The sequence below is a fragment of the Emys orbicularis genome, chromosome 8 (genome assembly GCF_028017835.1).
Source record: "Emys orbicularis isolate rEmyOrb1 chromosome 8, rEmyOrb1.hap1, whole genome shotgun sequence".
NCBI lineage: Eukaryota > Metazoa > Chordata > Testudines > Emydidae > Emys > Emys orbicularis.
The window spans coordinates 18191101-18207507 of NC_088690.1; the positions used below are offsets into that span (position 1 = coordinate 18191101).

The 16407-nt window shown below is 43.0% G+C and overlaps 1 protein-coding gene across 2 annotated transcripts in view; it reads left to right on the top strand.

The window, feature by feature from the left end:
• PGM1 (phosphoglucomutase 1) overlaps positions 1–15485 on the top strand; it is a 33808-nt gene extending 18323 nt beyond the window's left edge. For both annotated transcript variants that reach the window (XM_065408984.1, XM_065408983.1), the window contains exons 4-11: positions 3105–3230; positions 5720–5910; positions 6859–7013; positions 7886–8001; positions 10503–10638; positions 11474–11657; positions 12868–13002; positions 15184–15485. In XM_065408984.1, the coding sequence (XP_065265056.1) occupies positions 3105–3230; positions 5720–5910; positions 6859–7013; positions 7886–8001; positions 10503–10638; positions 11474–11657; positions 12868–13002; positions 15184–15273 (1133 nt within the window). In that variant the 3' untranslated portion in view covers positions 15274–15485. The remainder of the gene's footprint in view (positions 1–3104; positions 3231–5719; positions 5911–6858; positions 7014–7885; positions 8002–10502; positions 10639–11473; positions 11658–12867; positions 13003–15183) is intronic.
• The last annotated feature ends 922 nt before the right edge of the window (positions 15486–16407 follow it).

Here is a 16407-nt window from a genome sequence, read left to right on the forward strand (position 1 = left end):
CTCTGTTATCCCCAGGTCCTTTTCTGCAGAACTGCTGCTTAGCCAGTCGGTCTCCAGCCTCTAGCAGTGCATGAGATTCTTCTGTCCTAAGTGCAGGACTCTGCACTTGTCCTTGTTGAACCTCATCAGATTTCTTTTGGCCCAATCCTCCAATTTGTCTAGGTCACTCTGGACCCTATTTCTACCCTCCAGAGTATCTGCCCCTCCCCCCAGTTTAGTGTAATCTGCGAACTTGCTGAGGGTGCAGTCCACGCCATCCTCCAGATCATTAATGAAGATGTTGAACAAAACCGGCCCCAGGACCAACCCCTGCGGCACTCTGCTTGCCAACTAGACATCACTACCCGTTGAGCCTGACGATCTAGCCAACTTTCTATCCACTTTATAGTCCATTTATCCAATCTGTACTTCTTTAAGTTGCTGGTAAGAATACTGTGGGAGACCATATCAAAATCTTTGCTAAAGTCAAGGTATATCATGTTCACCGCTTTCCCCATATCCACGGAGCCATTTATCTCATCATAGAAAGCAATGAGGTTGGTCAGGCATGACTTTCCCTTGGAGAATCCATGTTGACTGTTCCTGATCTCCTTCCTCTCCTCCAAGTGTTTCAAAATGGATTTCTTGAGGACCTGCTCCATAATTTTTCCGGGGACTGAGGTGAGGCTGACCAGTTTGTAGTTCCCCGGATTCTCCTTCCTTCCTTCCTTCCTTCCTTCCTTCCTTCCTTCCTTCCTTCCTTTTTAAAGATGGGCAGTATATTTGCCTTTTTCCAATCGTTCGGGAACTCCCCCAATCGCCACGAGTTTTCAAAGATAATGGCAGATGACTCTGCAATCACATCAGCCAACTCTCTGAGCACCATCAGATGCATTAGATCCGGACTCATGGACTTGTGCACGTCCAGCTTTTCTAAATAGTCCTTAACCTGTTCTTTCACCACTGAGGGCTGCTCACCTACTCCCCATGCTGTGCTGCCCAGTGCAGCAGTCTGGGAGCTGCCCTTGTCTGTGAAGGCTGAGGCAAAAAAAAGCATTGAGTACTTCAGCATTTTCCACATCCTCGGTCACTAGGTTGCCTCCCCCATTCAGTAAGGGTCCCACACATTTCCTACACACCACACCACAGAAACACCAACCCAGGAACCAATCCCTGTAGCAAACCTCGTTGCCTACTCTGTCCCCATATCTATTCTGGCGACACCATCAGAGGACCCAACCACATCAGCCACACCATCAAGGGCTTATTCACCTGCACATCCACTAATGTTATATATGCCATCATGTGCCAGCAATGCCCCTCTGCCATGTACATTGGCCAAACCGGACAGTCCCTCCGCAAAAGAATAAATGGACACAAATCGGACATCAGGAATGGTAACATACATAAGCCAGTAAGTGAACACTTCAATCTCCCTGGTCATTCTATTACAGATTTAAAAGTCACTATCATTGAACAAAAAAACTTCAGAAACAGACTTCAAAGAGAAACAGCAGAACTAAAATTCATTTGCAAATTTAACACCATTAATCTGGGCTTGAATAGGGACTGGGAGTGGCTGGCTCATTACAGAAGCAGCTTTTCCTCTCCTAGAATTGACACCTCCTCATCTATTATTGGGAGTGGACTACATCCACCCTGATTGAATTGGCCCTGTCAACACTGGTTCTCCACTTGCGAAGTAACTCCCTGCTCTCCATTTGTCAGTATATAATGCCTGCATCTGTAACTTTCACTCTATGCATCCAAAGAAGTGAGGTTTTTACCCACGAAAGCTTATGCCCAAATAAATCTGTTAGTCTTTAAGGTGCCACCAGACTCCTTGTTGTTTTTGTAGATACAGACTAACACAGCTACCCCCTGATACTTGACACATTTCCTGACCTTCTTGTTGCAAACATACCTGTGGAAACCCTTATTTCCAGTTAGAACTTTTCTGGCTTTTATTTATTCAGTCTTGTTGTGGCTTTGTATGCTAGCTTAAAGCATTCTCTAGTATCTGATATCTTCTCCCTGTAAAGGTATTTATAGAACCATATTGAATCACTTCTTTGTCCTCCAACAGGCACTCTTTTCATGTAATGCACGTGGTTCGTAACAAAAAATTTTCACTTTAATTTAAATGAGACTGTTGGGCCCTACTAAAACTAATACGAATGTTATCATTCCATTTGTGCTACAGTATAATGATACCTTTTATGTTAGCAAAACTTAGGTAATTTTGCACTTACATTTTTTTTCCCCACCACAAAAAAATTCTAAAATGTTTTCAGGTGTTTTTAAAAATTTTGAATTGATTTTTATCTCTGCATTTGCACTTAAAAAATCCGTTATGTTACAGGCTTTCTGTAAAATCAGACAATTTTTGCAAACTTGCAATGAAATGTTAATTTTTGTTCAGATTTAATTGCACATATTTCACACTGCTTGTGTGTATGTTAAAAAAAGAAACAATTTGAATATTTTTATAACAAGGAACCTGGTAAAATTCTTAGTTCCTTCAACTCCCAGTGTTAGTACACTGGGACTTTGCATTAATACATTTTCCACCGCATTGCCTTTATGTGGACCAAATTCCATTCTCAGTTACACAGGTGCAACCTTTTTCAAAGGTACAAATGAGAGTTAGGCGTCTGATTACAACTTCCACTAAAAGTCAGTGGGAGTCTACCTCTGGTAAATGCTTTTGAAAGTTCCACCCTCATTGTAACAGAGAGCTGAATTTAACCCTCTGGAATGAAAAACAGAGAGATTAAGTTGTACTGGGAGCTACTTTTACCTTCAGGTTTCTGGCTGTGTTGATTAGGCTGCAAACCAATAGGGAATGGCAGAATGTAGTAATTTTGAAAATCTTCTAGAAAGTAGGACTGTAAAGTGAGCTGTTACCTCAGACGATTTTCTCCATTGCCATTATTAGGAACTGATACTATGGGATGTGCAAAGACCTTATTTTGAATGGCATGCCTTTGTGCTAAGGAATGTCATCATGTTGTCATAAGTAGCAAAGTTACCATTTTGAATAGGATTTTAGTCTATCTGATCAGTCTAGTCATTGCTAGTCTCTCAGTGTATTGGATTGGTTTTTTTTTTTTTTGGCTCTGCAGTTGAAATTGTGGACTCAGTGGAAGCTTATGCGAACATGTTGAGGAACATCTTTGATTTCAGTGCGCTAAAAGAACTACTTTCAGGACAAAACCACCTAAAGATTCGCATAGATGCTATGCATGGAGGTATGAAATAATTACTGTCTCCTTATTTTTTTTAGCTATTTCTTGGAGGGAGAAACTTATATTTAAGAACTAGCTCACTCTTTTTTTTTTTGCTATCTTTTATTTTCCTCTGTTTGAGAAGTGCATTGCACCGTCTTTAGTCACCATGAATCCTCATTTGTTCCAGCAGAGCTTTTGGGGAAAATTTTCAAAAGCGCCTGAGTGACTTAGGATCCTGAATGTAATTGACTTTCTTTCCCCCTCCCCCAACCTCCCACATGCTAATTTTCAGTATTTTATTGGTAATGGTGGCAAAAGGGGAGTAGATAGCTTTAGAGGGGCTCTTATAAACCGAGCCACTTACCACACCAAGTGGAAGACTCACTTCTTGCCTTCTCTAACATAAACAGAGCAACATGTGCATTTAAAAACAAAACCCTACACTACACAAACAAGTATCCCTCTGGGGAGAAGATGAGAATGAACCACACATGACAGATGTTAGTCACATTGTTTAATACCCTACTGGAAGGTGCTCAGATACCACAGTGATGAAGTCAGTATGAGAATCTGTGTAATACATAGATATTATTGTAGGTATGTCATGGGGGGGGGGGGGGAATCTTATTTAATGAGCTTGTGTTTTTGCCTTCCTCCCTCTCATTTGGCATACTGGAGACAAAAAATTGAACATCCAGCTGGTCAATGCTGTGGCTGACTGATAACCTCAGAACCCTGGGACAAAAATTTATTGCATATAACACGGAGTAACGCATTTGTCGTGCCTCCTAGCAGTCTAGAGCTGTATTTGGGAGGGAGGTTGTTGGTTTTTCTCCCTCTGCTCTAGAGAGATGAGCCAAATTCCAGGGAGATGGAAACAACTGTGTAAATTACACTTCTGTGTAAGGAGGGGGGCAAGTTCTACACTGCGGAGAAGGAAGGGCAAGTGGCAGCAGGGGAAACAACCAAGAGGCAAGTATGATGAGGTGAAAGATAAAGAAGGGGCTTTGCTCCACCTATGCAGAACTTGCCCCTGCTTGTTGAGGTGAAATTTACACCATCACTTACATCACTACTGAATTTGGCCCCTTCTCACTCATGCTGCCTCCCTGATGTCAATGGAGTCACTATGGTCTAATGGCAAAATTTGGCCCATAGTATAGAGAACAAATTTTAACTTTCTACTGTTTTAATACAGTGTGTAGAAAGCAGCAAAAGCTAACTGGGGTCCTCAGGCCTGTCAAAACTGCAGAATCAGCTACATAGTTGCTGGACCAATCTCAGTTGATGGTGAATTGACAGCTGACAACTGCTGCTGTAAAGAGAGTGTCATGATATTAGACACGGACAGACTTCAAAAGAATCTTGCTAGTAATCTCATGGTAAATAGAATACGTCCCCTAATAGCAAGGTTACTTCCGAACTGCACTTGAAAAAAAATTTAAGTGAGGGACGTCAGACATGTTGAATCTTTAAGGTTTACTTTTTCTAACTTTTATCTCTGATTTGAGTATTTAACATAATAAAAATACTGTGATCTCAAGAAATGAGTGAGGGGGAACTTTATGGCAGCCAGTGGAAATGCTGCACTGCTCAGGTGTGTCGCTCTCATTAAAACATGAGTCTTTATTTTCTTGAGAGCGAAACAAGGGTGTAGCCCAATCCTGCAACCAGATCCACGCAGGAGGAATTTTAAATCCAGGTAAAGTCCCCATTGAAGTCAATTGGGCTCCACAAAGTGTCTGTCCATCTTGATCTGATTGCAGGATTGGAGCCTTAGACTGTAACTATATAGTATAGAGAGAAATATTTGCTTTAGAAGGCTTGTGTGCCTAGAGACTTTGTAGATAACCTGCCCATGATGTAGCTACAGTAAAGCTTATTCTGTGGGGCATTCTCAGCACCCTGTTTCCATCTTCTTCATACCACAATCATGCTAACTCTGAAATTCCACGCTAACTTTTTTTTTAAATTGCTTTGCTTATTGGTGTGTGAAACACAGAATATCATGCTATATTGTTAGATGTTCAGGGCCAGCCTTCCCATTTTCTCTCCTGTTCCACGGGGCCATCTCAGTGACATATATAGATTGTGAGCTTTTGGGGAGCAGGAAACATCTTTTTGTTGTGTTTTTGTACAGCATGTAGCACTGTGAGGTCCTGGTCCAGGACTTGGACACCCAGGAGCTACCACAGTATAAATAACACATTGAGTAACTAAGTGCTTATCTTGTCACGGGAGCCCCAATCCAGCAAAACATTTAAGCTCTTAACATTAAGCACATGAGTAGTTTCACTGAACACTTTGGGACAACTTGTGTTTAAGTGTCAGGGTCACAGTGCTCTACAGTCCAAAAACCCATATGCTCCCAGTGTATTAAAACGGAACGATCTTCTTATAGTAAACGAGCAGCCTCTGGCTGAATCGTAGTTCGAACAAAATGTGCAGCTGGTTGAAGTTTAATTTAAAAAAATAAAACGTTTAATCGTTTCCCTTTTTTGCTCTGTTAGTTATGGGCCCCTACGTAAAGAAGATCCTGTGTGAGGAGCTTGGAGCTCCTGCAAATTCTGCTGTGAACTGTGTACCTCTAGAGGACTTCGGTGGCCACCACCCAGACCCAAACTTAACCTATGCTGCTGACTTGGTCCAGTCTATGGAAACAGGAGAGTATGACTTTGGAGCTGCCTTTGATGGAGATGGGGTAAATGAGCATGTGGCTGTTCTACAGAACCTCCCATCCCCACCGCACTGTCTAGTTGTTCTTAACTACAAACACTAGGGTACAAGCTATCCTGGGGGGGGGGGGGAGGGATAGCTCAGTGGTTTGAGCATTGGCCTGCTAAACCCAGGGTTGTGAGTTCAATCCTTGAGGGGGCCTTTTGGGGATCTGGGGCAAAATCAGTACTTGGTCCTGCTAGTGAAGGCAGGGGGCTGGACTCGATGACCTTTCAAGGTCCCTTCCAGTTCTAGGAGATGGGATATCTCCATTAATTTCAATTTCAAAAGCCTTGAAAGGAAGTGCTTTAATTTGAATAATGATTGTTGGATTCATTGATGCACAGTCTGCACTGGATTTATCCTGGGCGTAAGCAGATAGAATTCCCATGGATGTCAAAGCTGAATAGGTTGTTGCAGTCGAGTGATACTTGGCAAATGGTAGCTCATCCACATGTTATGCAAAGATGCCAAGACTAGACATTTAATAATGATGCTCCTGTGGGTGATTGGGATTTTTGCCTGTGATTTCAGTGGGAGCAGAATAGGACCAAATGGGTTACAGCAGCGCTGCACTGATGCCCAGTCAGATGCTCACACAGTACAATTGATAGGAGATGAGGGATTTCCCTCCCATTCTATAGTTATGTATGAACAAAAATCGCTTGCTGTAGTTTGTCATTATGACAGTAGTTGGTTACAAAGTTCAGATTATACTTAACAAGCTTTGAAGTTTATGAAAAAACAAGATATTAATGATACAGTGCTGCTTAAATGATTCAAAATGCCACGCTAACTTTAATCCAGTAGAAAGTAACTCTGTGCTGCTGTATGGTTTTTATATGGCGTGCCTGAAAAAGAATGTTTACTCTGATACCTTTGTGCGCACAGTCGTAGCTAGAACTGAATTGTCCTCCTTTGTCATCTTCGTTAGGATCGGAACATGATTCTAGGGAAGCACGGGTTTTTCGTTAACCCTTCAGACTCCGTTGCTGTCATCGCTGCCAATATTTTCAGTATTCCTTACTTTCAGCACACCGGCGTTCGTGGCTTCGCGCGAAGCATGCCTACCAGTGGGGCAATTGATAGGTAGGACTCAGGGTATGGGGGTTGACAATTGTTCCTGTCAGTTTTAAACCTTTCGTGGTGGGTGAATTGTGCTCTCCCCCAGCTGTGACCATATTAAAACATGCCTGAAACAATATCTTTAGTGGGAATAATGTTTAAAAGCCGTTTTCATAAGATACTCTTTCAAAAGCTATTGAGAACTTGCGGTTGGGTTTTCTTCAGCTTAGACCCTGGTCCTGAGAGATGCTAAGTGCCATCAACACCCATTGAGGCCAATAGGGACTGAGGACACTAACCACCAGATGGGGTGCTGGAACAATTTGTGTAGTGGGGGTGCTGAGAGCCATTGAACCAAACTGTAAACTTTGTATATAATGGAAACCACTTCAAGGCAGGGGGCAGCAGCACCCCCAGCACTCCTAGTTCCAGCACCTATGCCATCAGAGAAGAGAGGCTCAGCAGTTTGCACTCATATGATCAGCTGAAACCTATTCATTAGGGGAGGCAGCGCTGGACTGCTGAGTGGCAAGGCCTCTTAGTGGCAAGTGCCTCAGTTTCCCCATCTGTAAAATGGAGATAATGATACTGACCTCCTTTGTAAAGTGTTTTGAGATCCGCTGATGAAAAATTCTACACAGGAGCTAGGTATTTTTTTTTTTTTTTTCTTCTTCTGCACTTACCGATCAGTCCCCTCCCTCCCTCCCCCCAAGGTAACACAAGAATAAAGCAAGGGACGAATATACAAAGGGTTATTTTAAAAAAATCGGACTGACTTGCCTTCACTGTTATGTTAAATGAGATGCTTAATAACAACTAACGTTACTGTTGCAGCATTTCACAAGGGTGTGCTAACAATCCAGCTGTGATATAACTTACCTTTCTTGCCTTTGAAGGGTGGCCAAAGCTACAAAGATCGCTTTGTTTGAAACTCCAACTGGCTGGAAGTTCTTTGGAAACTTAATGGATGCAAACAAACTGTCTCTGTGTGGAGAGGAAAGTTTTGGTACTGGTAAGTTTTTGTTCCTAATCTCATTAATGATGATGATATTCCTCGCATTTAAACACAGTTTAACTCTTTCTGGAGCAGTGGGATTTATCTTCCATGTATAGGAGTTAATGTTTCCTAAATCATAAAAACAAAATTTGTTTACAAAAATTACTGATGAAAATATACACAACTGTAAAAGTTCCCTGGTAAGCTGAGTCAGGGAAAAGCTAGTTTTCCTTTCAGGAAGGTCTATTCAGGAAGTTTAAGGGCCCCTTCACTAGCCGGTCATTGGGTCTGTGGGGATTAAATGCAATGCTAAATGTATTTTTTCAACTCTTGGTGGCCAGGAAAACCTTCTAAATGTTTTCATTTCTGGGAAGAAATATGGTTTGGTGAATGCGGTTTTATTAGGGGAGGTTTCAGGTTGCTATTAAATCTCTGAGCTTAATAGGACCCTGGTTTTCCTGTTCTAAAAACAAGGTTTGATTTATAAAGGTTAAATTAACACTTGCCTTTGAACTGTCGAAGCAAGGTGAATTGAGATACAAAATGAATATCTTAGTAAATCTTTTGGGGGTGGGCATGTGACTTAATACTGCAGTTTGCATAGGGAAATTAAAATGCATAGAACTCCCTTTGCATAAGATAACGTGCTGCAAAGTGTGTGGTATTCCAAGAGAAGTTTCAGGGCGAACTACATAGGTTCTTCTGCATCCATCACATAACATCTGAGTCCTCCTCCTTGCTCTAGCAGTGCTGGTCTTCAGGGTCTTCATTGCTATGCAGGAGATCAGCATCTGGTTCACGTAAAAGATCTCTTGCTCTCTCTGGCCCTGATTCAGCAAAGCACTTAACCATGTGCTTAGAGATTTCGCTGAATAAGGATGGACTTAATCATGTGCTTAATGTTAAGCAGCACATGGTTGGGACTTATTGTGGCAGCTGCTTGACTGAAGTGCCATCAGCCTCTGATGTGAACGCATCACAGCTGTCTGGCCGTGACTTCATGGACGAGCCTCTGGTTGAAGGATGTTTGCTGCAGTCCTGGGCCGGTCTTTACTGATGATAATGTTTTTAGAGGGCAAGTGCTATTCCTCTGGATGAGAGGGAGGATGACAGTTTTGGAAAAATCAGGGCCTCTCTATAAATGGAGCAAAGAAATCTTGGCGATTATCATAAGTAAAAGTGTTTGAGTCATTGCCCTGAGTACATATGCAAATTCCCTAGTGTGGGTAATGTATGAGAGAGCACCAGAATTGAAGTAAATGACTGTACCTAGAAAGGAAAAGCGCTGGATGGCCTAGGGAGTTGCTGGTAGGTTGTGGGATGGTCTCCAGATCAGCGATTTTCAGGTGGTCCCGGATGAATAGTGTCCTAAAATCGTTGCCATCAGATGCCCCATGTGAAATTGCTTGGTGGTTTCCATCCAACCCAGGAAAGTGCGCGCCACACTAGAACTGGCACCCTTTGAGAGCAGGCGAGAGAGTGAAAGGTTTATGATTTTATGACTCCATGGCCATGGAGCCTCTCCTCCCTACAGATCGACATGCTGGCAGAGTTGATGCAGAAGGCAGGATCGCATGTGTTGCACTAACACTGCCTGTGTTGTATCTACTTTGTGGATAAAAAGAGGATGCGTGTCCAGGGTTGCCAATCTAGCACATAATTCACTTCAAAGAATTAAAGAGGAATGAAATCCTCTTTATTGTAAGTTACTAGGGTAGTATGGAGCTTGACGGAGCATGTGGGTCACATATAACTGCTGAGGGGATATGACATATGGCAATCATGTAGTCCAATAAAATGGAAACAAACTTGCACCTTCTGAAATCAATCAGAATCGAAACACAACCTAAAAAATTCTGCGTCATGCAAAATGACAGAATTTCAGACTTCTTACTTGAGCACTTGATTCCAGGGATGAGTGGATACATTATATAGGACTTTTATTTGGAAAAGGGTGCCTGTCTATATGCTCTAGGCTCTCTTGTTGTAACTGTAAAATATCATCAGAATAATACCCCAGTGTAACTAAAGTGCAGCAGTACAATTCAGTATAACCCCACAATGGTAAACCAGCCAGCTTAAGAAGCTACCGGCCAGAGTTTTAAAGGTATTCAGGCACTTCGTGGGATTTTTTTAGGTATTTAGGTGCACTAGGTACTTTTGAAAATCCCACTAGGCACCTAAATACCTTTTTTAAAAATCTGTCCCTAAGTGTTTAGTTCATAGATTCCAAAGCCAGAGGGACCAATGTGATCATCTAGGCTGACCTCCTGTATAACACATGCCGTAGAAGAACTTTCCCAAAATGTGTGGGGTTTTTTGTCTTCATGTATTAAAACAATAGTTAAAAACGGATGAGCTCTGTAAATATTATAATCCAGAGGATGTAGTTCTTAAAATTCATCATATGTGTGGGTTTAAGTCTGTGTGGTTGGCAGCTTGATGGACGAGAGCTTTAACGCGAACTCTCAAGTGAAGGAAATTGTTCAGTTTGTTTCTGCTTTTGCACGTTGCAGGCTCTGATCATATCCGTGAAAAGGACGGGCTGTGGGCTGTCCTGGCGTGGCTATCTATAATAGCTGTCCGCAAACAGAGCGTGGAGGACATCCTGAAAGATCACTGGCAGAAATATGGGCGGAACTTCTTCACGAGGTGAGGGATGAGCCAGGTGATGGCTCACCATGATGAAGCATGACCCTTCGCAGAGAGCAGAACGTGCTCAATCCCCAGCCCTGGGACAGAAGGGAGAGAATGCTAAAAAGGGGCAAGTGCCCTGACTGCTAAATACTGAAAGCTTCTCCAAAGCCATGTGAAGTGTGTCACTTACACTGGGAGAACCTTGATCTCCACAACTAGGATGGCTTCTCCGTCCTTAACTCAGCTTTGTTATTTCTAGGGCATTGCTGATGTCTCAGCAGTTCAGGTTTACATGCCATGAATATTAAAGCATCTCTGGGTAAATTTAAAATGCTGGACTGTTAGTCTTAACTCTGCTTTCTGCCCAGTTTAAATTGAAGCCTGTATGTTGTTTCAACACCTTCTTTTGGGTATTGATCTTTATGCAGGATTTTTATCTTCTATTAGACTAGCATCTGCATTGAGAGCACATATGGCAAATTAATTTGTAAGCTCTTCAGTGATAGAGCTGTACGGGGTGTGCAGCTCCTAGCACATCTTGTTCTTAGTGTGCGGGCCTCTGGCAGTACTGAAATACCAATAAACGATACACCGCAAGCCAGTGCTGTTCTGTCTTACTTCTATAACTGCTAAATTCACACACTCCAACGTATTCCTTTGTTACTGTTTGTGGGATTTGCTTAACCAACTGTAAGACTCTTGGGTGCCTGGAACTGAAGAGCCCATTTATAAGGGACTAAACCCAACTTTTAAATCAAACAAGATATTTTTAAAGTGGTGGCTCCCAAAACATTGTTTGTCACCAATATAAAGCCTCCCTAACTTTTCATTCTACCGTGGCGGGTTCTAGATATGACTATGAGGAGGTGGACTCAGATGGAGCTAACAAAATGATGAAGGATCTAGAAACTGTGATGTTTGACCGTTCTTTTGTGGGAAAGCAGCTGTCAGCTGGTGATAAAGTTTACACTGTTGAGAAAGCCGATAACTTTGAATACAGCGATCCTGTGGATGGAAGCATCTCCAGAAACCAGGTGAAACTGGAAACTACTTTGTCAATAACTTGCAGTGCTGTTTTTGAAGAATGTGTGGTTCTGACTAGATATTTTTCAGTTAAAATTTCAACAAGGTTATCCTTAGCTTTGTGCCAAAAGCTTTATCCCACTGTTAAAAACCATTTCCCCCCCCCAATTACGTGCATTTTATAACTATAGGCCAGATCCTTGCCTCTGGTTGGTGCTGCCAAGGAGGGACTGAAGGAGGAGAGGCCCTGAAGGCTGTTCTAACCTGACCCAGCTGACAGTGGTCCCAACACACTGTTAGGGCAGCCAGGGATCACCATGGTGCAGGGGTGGCCTGTTCTGGCCTCTCCCCATTCCGCCAGCTCGATGAAAGATGGTGTAAGAGCTATGATGATGACTTTGCACTACCTAAGGATTTTTCTGTGCAGGGGAGATCCTTCAGGAGTTGGATTTGCTGGGTTTAGGGCTGCTTTGCACAGAAAGAGTGGCACAAACCAGGTGATGCATGGCTCAGGCCCATAATCTTTAGTTCTAGGTTAGTGATTCCAAAAGGCAAATAAGTTTGTTTTATATCCTGATCCTGTTACTCTGTTGCAAGGCTTTGTTGCCATCTTGCAGAACTCAGGCAGCACTGCAGCCACTGTCAGAGAGCAGCGGTAGCTAAGGACTGAATTCCAGCATTTGAAAGTCAAGGAGCTATTTAATATATACAAGATGAGTTACCTGGTACTATGCAAGTTATTTAAATAAAATTGTCCTGTAGATGGGTCTGGTTTGCAGCATACTGGGGAGAGGGGCATATTAACTGGAAAGGAATAATGGACAAAAGCACCAAGAATTGTTACTTTGCATGTCAAACGTTTGAATTATTTTCTTTAAATAGAGTTTGCACGGATGTGCAGTGGTAGCATGACAGGCTGGTATGCAGAGAATCAGAGTTGGTCTCTTGCTCCCAAGCTAGTAATAGGACTAGGGTCTTCATGATACTTTGGATTCAAAAACTGTCATAATCTAGGAAATGCTCAAGAGTGGCTCAGGAGGGACACATAGTCAGCCAGGAGTAAGAGGAACAAACAGGGTGCTATTTGCAACTTCTATTGCCCTCTGATGAAGAATGACAGGTGAAATGACATGACAGGTTTGCTGGAAGGTACATCAGGTATTTGAAGAGGCATATAAACGAGTGTGTATTAATTTTGTTGTTCTCATTTGCACTTGCTAGGGTTTAAGGCTCATCTTCACTGATGGTTCTCGCATCATCTTCAGACTAAGCGGTACTGGCAGTGCTGGAGCGACCGTGCGACTATACATTGATAGCTATGAGAAAGATGCTCCAAAAATATATGAAGATTCACAGGTAACTGTCGTATCCAGACTATTGGTACCACTCTGTTCTGCCTTTTCTTAAAAGCTCCCTTCTTTGAGGAGGGCATGACTGAGAGAGCCACTATGAGCGTAGGTGCTGGAAGTAGAGGTGCTGGGGGTGCTGCCGCACCCCCGGCTCGAAGTGGTTTCCATCATATACAGGGTTTACAGTTTGGTTCAATGGTTCTCAGCTCCCCCACTATGCAAATTGTTCCATCCCCTCTGACTATGAGGTGACAATTATTTCAAAACCAGGTGTTACAGTTCCTTAAATCTCTCTACTCCATATGGAGCAAGTAGGGGGAGGGATAGCTCAGTGGTTTGAGCATTGGCCTGCTAAACCTAGGGTTGTGAGTTCAGTCCTTGAGGGGGCCATTTGGGGATCTGGGGTACACAAAAAAACCAAAGAACTGTCAGGGACAGTACTTGGTCCTGCTAGTGAAGGCAGGGGACTAGCCTTGATGACCTTTCAAGGTCCCTTCAAGTTCTATGAGATAGGTTATGTGAGGTTATGTGACAGACCCAGACCAGTGGGGTACAGGAGTCTGGTAGAGGGCAAATATACTGGTCACTGGATGAGTAGTTTTCTGTTCCCTGAGTGACCAGAGCAGGGGCTGCACTAGAGTAATCAGAAACCTGCTAGAACCAGTTAAGGCAGGCAGGCTAATTAGGACACCTGGGTTTTAAAAAGGAGCTCACTTCAGTTTGTGGTGCGAGTGTGAGGAGCTGGGAGTGAGAGGGTGTGCTGCTGGAGGACTGAGGAGCACAAGCGTTATCAGATGCCAGGAGGAAGGTCCTGTGGTGAGAATAAGGAAGGTGTTTGGAGGAGGCCATGGGGAAGTAGCCCAGGGAGTTGCAGCTGTTACAGGAGGCACTATAGACAACTGCAGTCCACAGGGCCCTGGGCTGGAACCCGGAGTAGAGGGCGGGTCCAGGTTCCCCCCAAACCTCCTAATTGACCTGGACTGTGGGTTCTCACAGAGGGGAAGGTCTCTGGGCTGTTCCCCCACATGGTGAATCTCTGAGGCAAGAAAATCTGCCAATAAGCACAGGACCCACCAAGATAGAGGAGGAACTTTGTCACAGTATATCTCCATATATAGTTTATTATTCAGAATTCATCACAGTTTCCTCCACAATTACATTTTATTTTGTCTACCTATCTATGTGGTATGCAGCATGGTTGAGTATTTGGTTACAAGCTGGGGAAGACACTGCTTCAAAGCTGAACGATACTTTTGATTGGAGAATTGAATCCCCAAGGATCAGAAAAACATTTAGGAATTACATGTTTTAAAACAAATCCCCCAAAATCCATGGGGCGTGGAAGACTATGCAGCCCTGAGATAACAGAATCTGTTGTCATGTTCTGCACTAGATTTAATGTACCTTCTCCAAGGTTCCATTAAAAAAATGGTGGTAATCTCTCTTGTGCGCCTTCTTAACATCTCCCATAAATGTCTCTGAACTCTTTTAGGCAACCTGTTAAGCCAGAAAAAAAGAAATAATGTGGTTATATTGGGGACAGGTTACTGTGGTTGAGTGAGTATCGTTTGCCATTTGTGGAATATGGGAAAATCATGATTTCAGAACAGCATAGAACTGAGGCTACGTCCTCACTACGGGGGGGGGGGGGGGGAGGAGGGTGTCGATTTAAGATGCGCAAATTCAGCTACGCGAATAGCTGTGAGGACGGCAGCAAATCGACCTCCGCGGCTCCCCCGTCGACAGCGCTTACTCCTGCCTCCCCTGGTGGAGTACAAGCGTCGATTCGGGGATCGAATGTCGCATCCCGACGAGACGCGATAATTCGATCCCCGAGAGATCGATTTCTACCCGCTGATTCAGGCGGGTAGTGTAGACGTAGCCTGAGAAGTATAGAAGTCACCAAAGCAGCAATATTTGTTAGTTCACTTTGTAAAGTTCCATAGAATTACTACATCTGTCTTCCTATCTGGGGCAGAATTCACCGTTCGTCTTGGTTGTATAGCAGCTACGTTTAACAACGATGAAATAATCGTACTCCAATCCGTTGTGAATGGGGGTTCAGAACTGTGTTTTAGGGACTCAGATCTAACGCCCAACAATCCGTTAGAAGAGAATGAGCGCTAAAGGCTCAAGTGGTAACATGCCTTTGGTCAGTGGTTTTGATGTGTCTTTCTCCTTTCGGCAGGTCATGTTGGCTCCTCTCATTGGTATTGCACTGAAGCTTTCACAGCTCCATGAAAGAACTGGCCGCACCGGCCCCACAGTCATCACATGAAAAGGCTGGGACCTGATGCTAACTGCGTGCAGTGCTGAAACGGCTGGCTGTGCCGAATGAGTCAAACAAAATCATCCAGTCCTTTTTATCAAATTGGTCACTAAAAGCAACGTTAACTCTATTTAAAAGTATTATTTAAACTGATAAAAGGCTAGATGTTATTAATAAACCAGAATCACCCATGTTTACACTGTGTATACTGATGCATTGCCTCTTTGTCACATGGCGCTGTTATAATTTGGGTATAGTCCTCACTTAGCATAGCCTTTTGGTTTAGCAGATGTAATTTTTCTTTCTCTTGCTAAAACAGAAAGCTGTGAAGAGAACAATGAAGCTAAATTCTTCTGTGATAATGGCCTTGTTTTTAATCTCATGATGGTGCAAGTACCTTTTCTTGATTATACGTCATTTCTTTTACATGTTATGTCTCGGGGCTTGTCTACATGGCTCCAGCAAAGCGCACTAGACAGGTTTGATTTGTAAAGCTCGCTAACATGTTACACCCTAGCTGCCCTATGTAGACCCCCCTCCCAAAAGATACCCAGTTCGTGTTAATACATTCCTGTTTCAAACAGAGCACACCGGTGGGGTTTACATGGGGCAGTTAGAGTGCAACAGGTTAGTTGATCTTTACAAATCACACCCTTCTGGCGTGCTTTGCCATGCTATGTAGACAGTTCCTCAGAAAGTGCAATTACTTGTATTGCAGTTTGGTGTCCCTCCCCCCGCCCTCCATGCCCCACCTGATAGTTTTCTTTTTTAAAGAAAGAATTTATATAAATTGATCTTTATTTGCCACATTCGGTGATACAATAACCCCTCTATACAATACTAATAACGAGCATGAGAGGCTATTAAAGTGAAATGGACCGGTATTACTGAACAGTGCTTTTTTTCAAAAATTGCTTAAAATTGTAATACGTTTGTTTTTTGAAGAAGAAAGATACACCATGAATGTAACTCATCAAAATGTAGTGTAAGATAGTTGAAATAAGAAGATTTCAGGCACTAATAACTACATTGTTTGTTATACTCTTGAAGCCATTAAGCCAAAAATGGTTACTCTGTGGATGGGAATGGCTTGAATTGCTTTTCCACCTGTGACTCATATGCTCCTGTAACCTACACTCATAC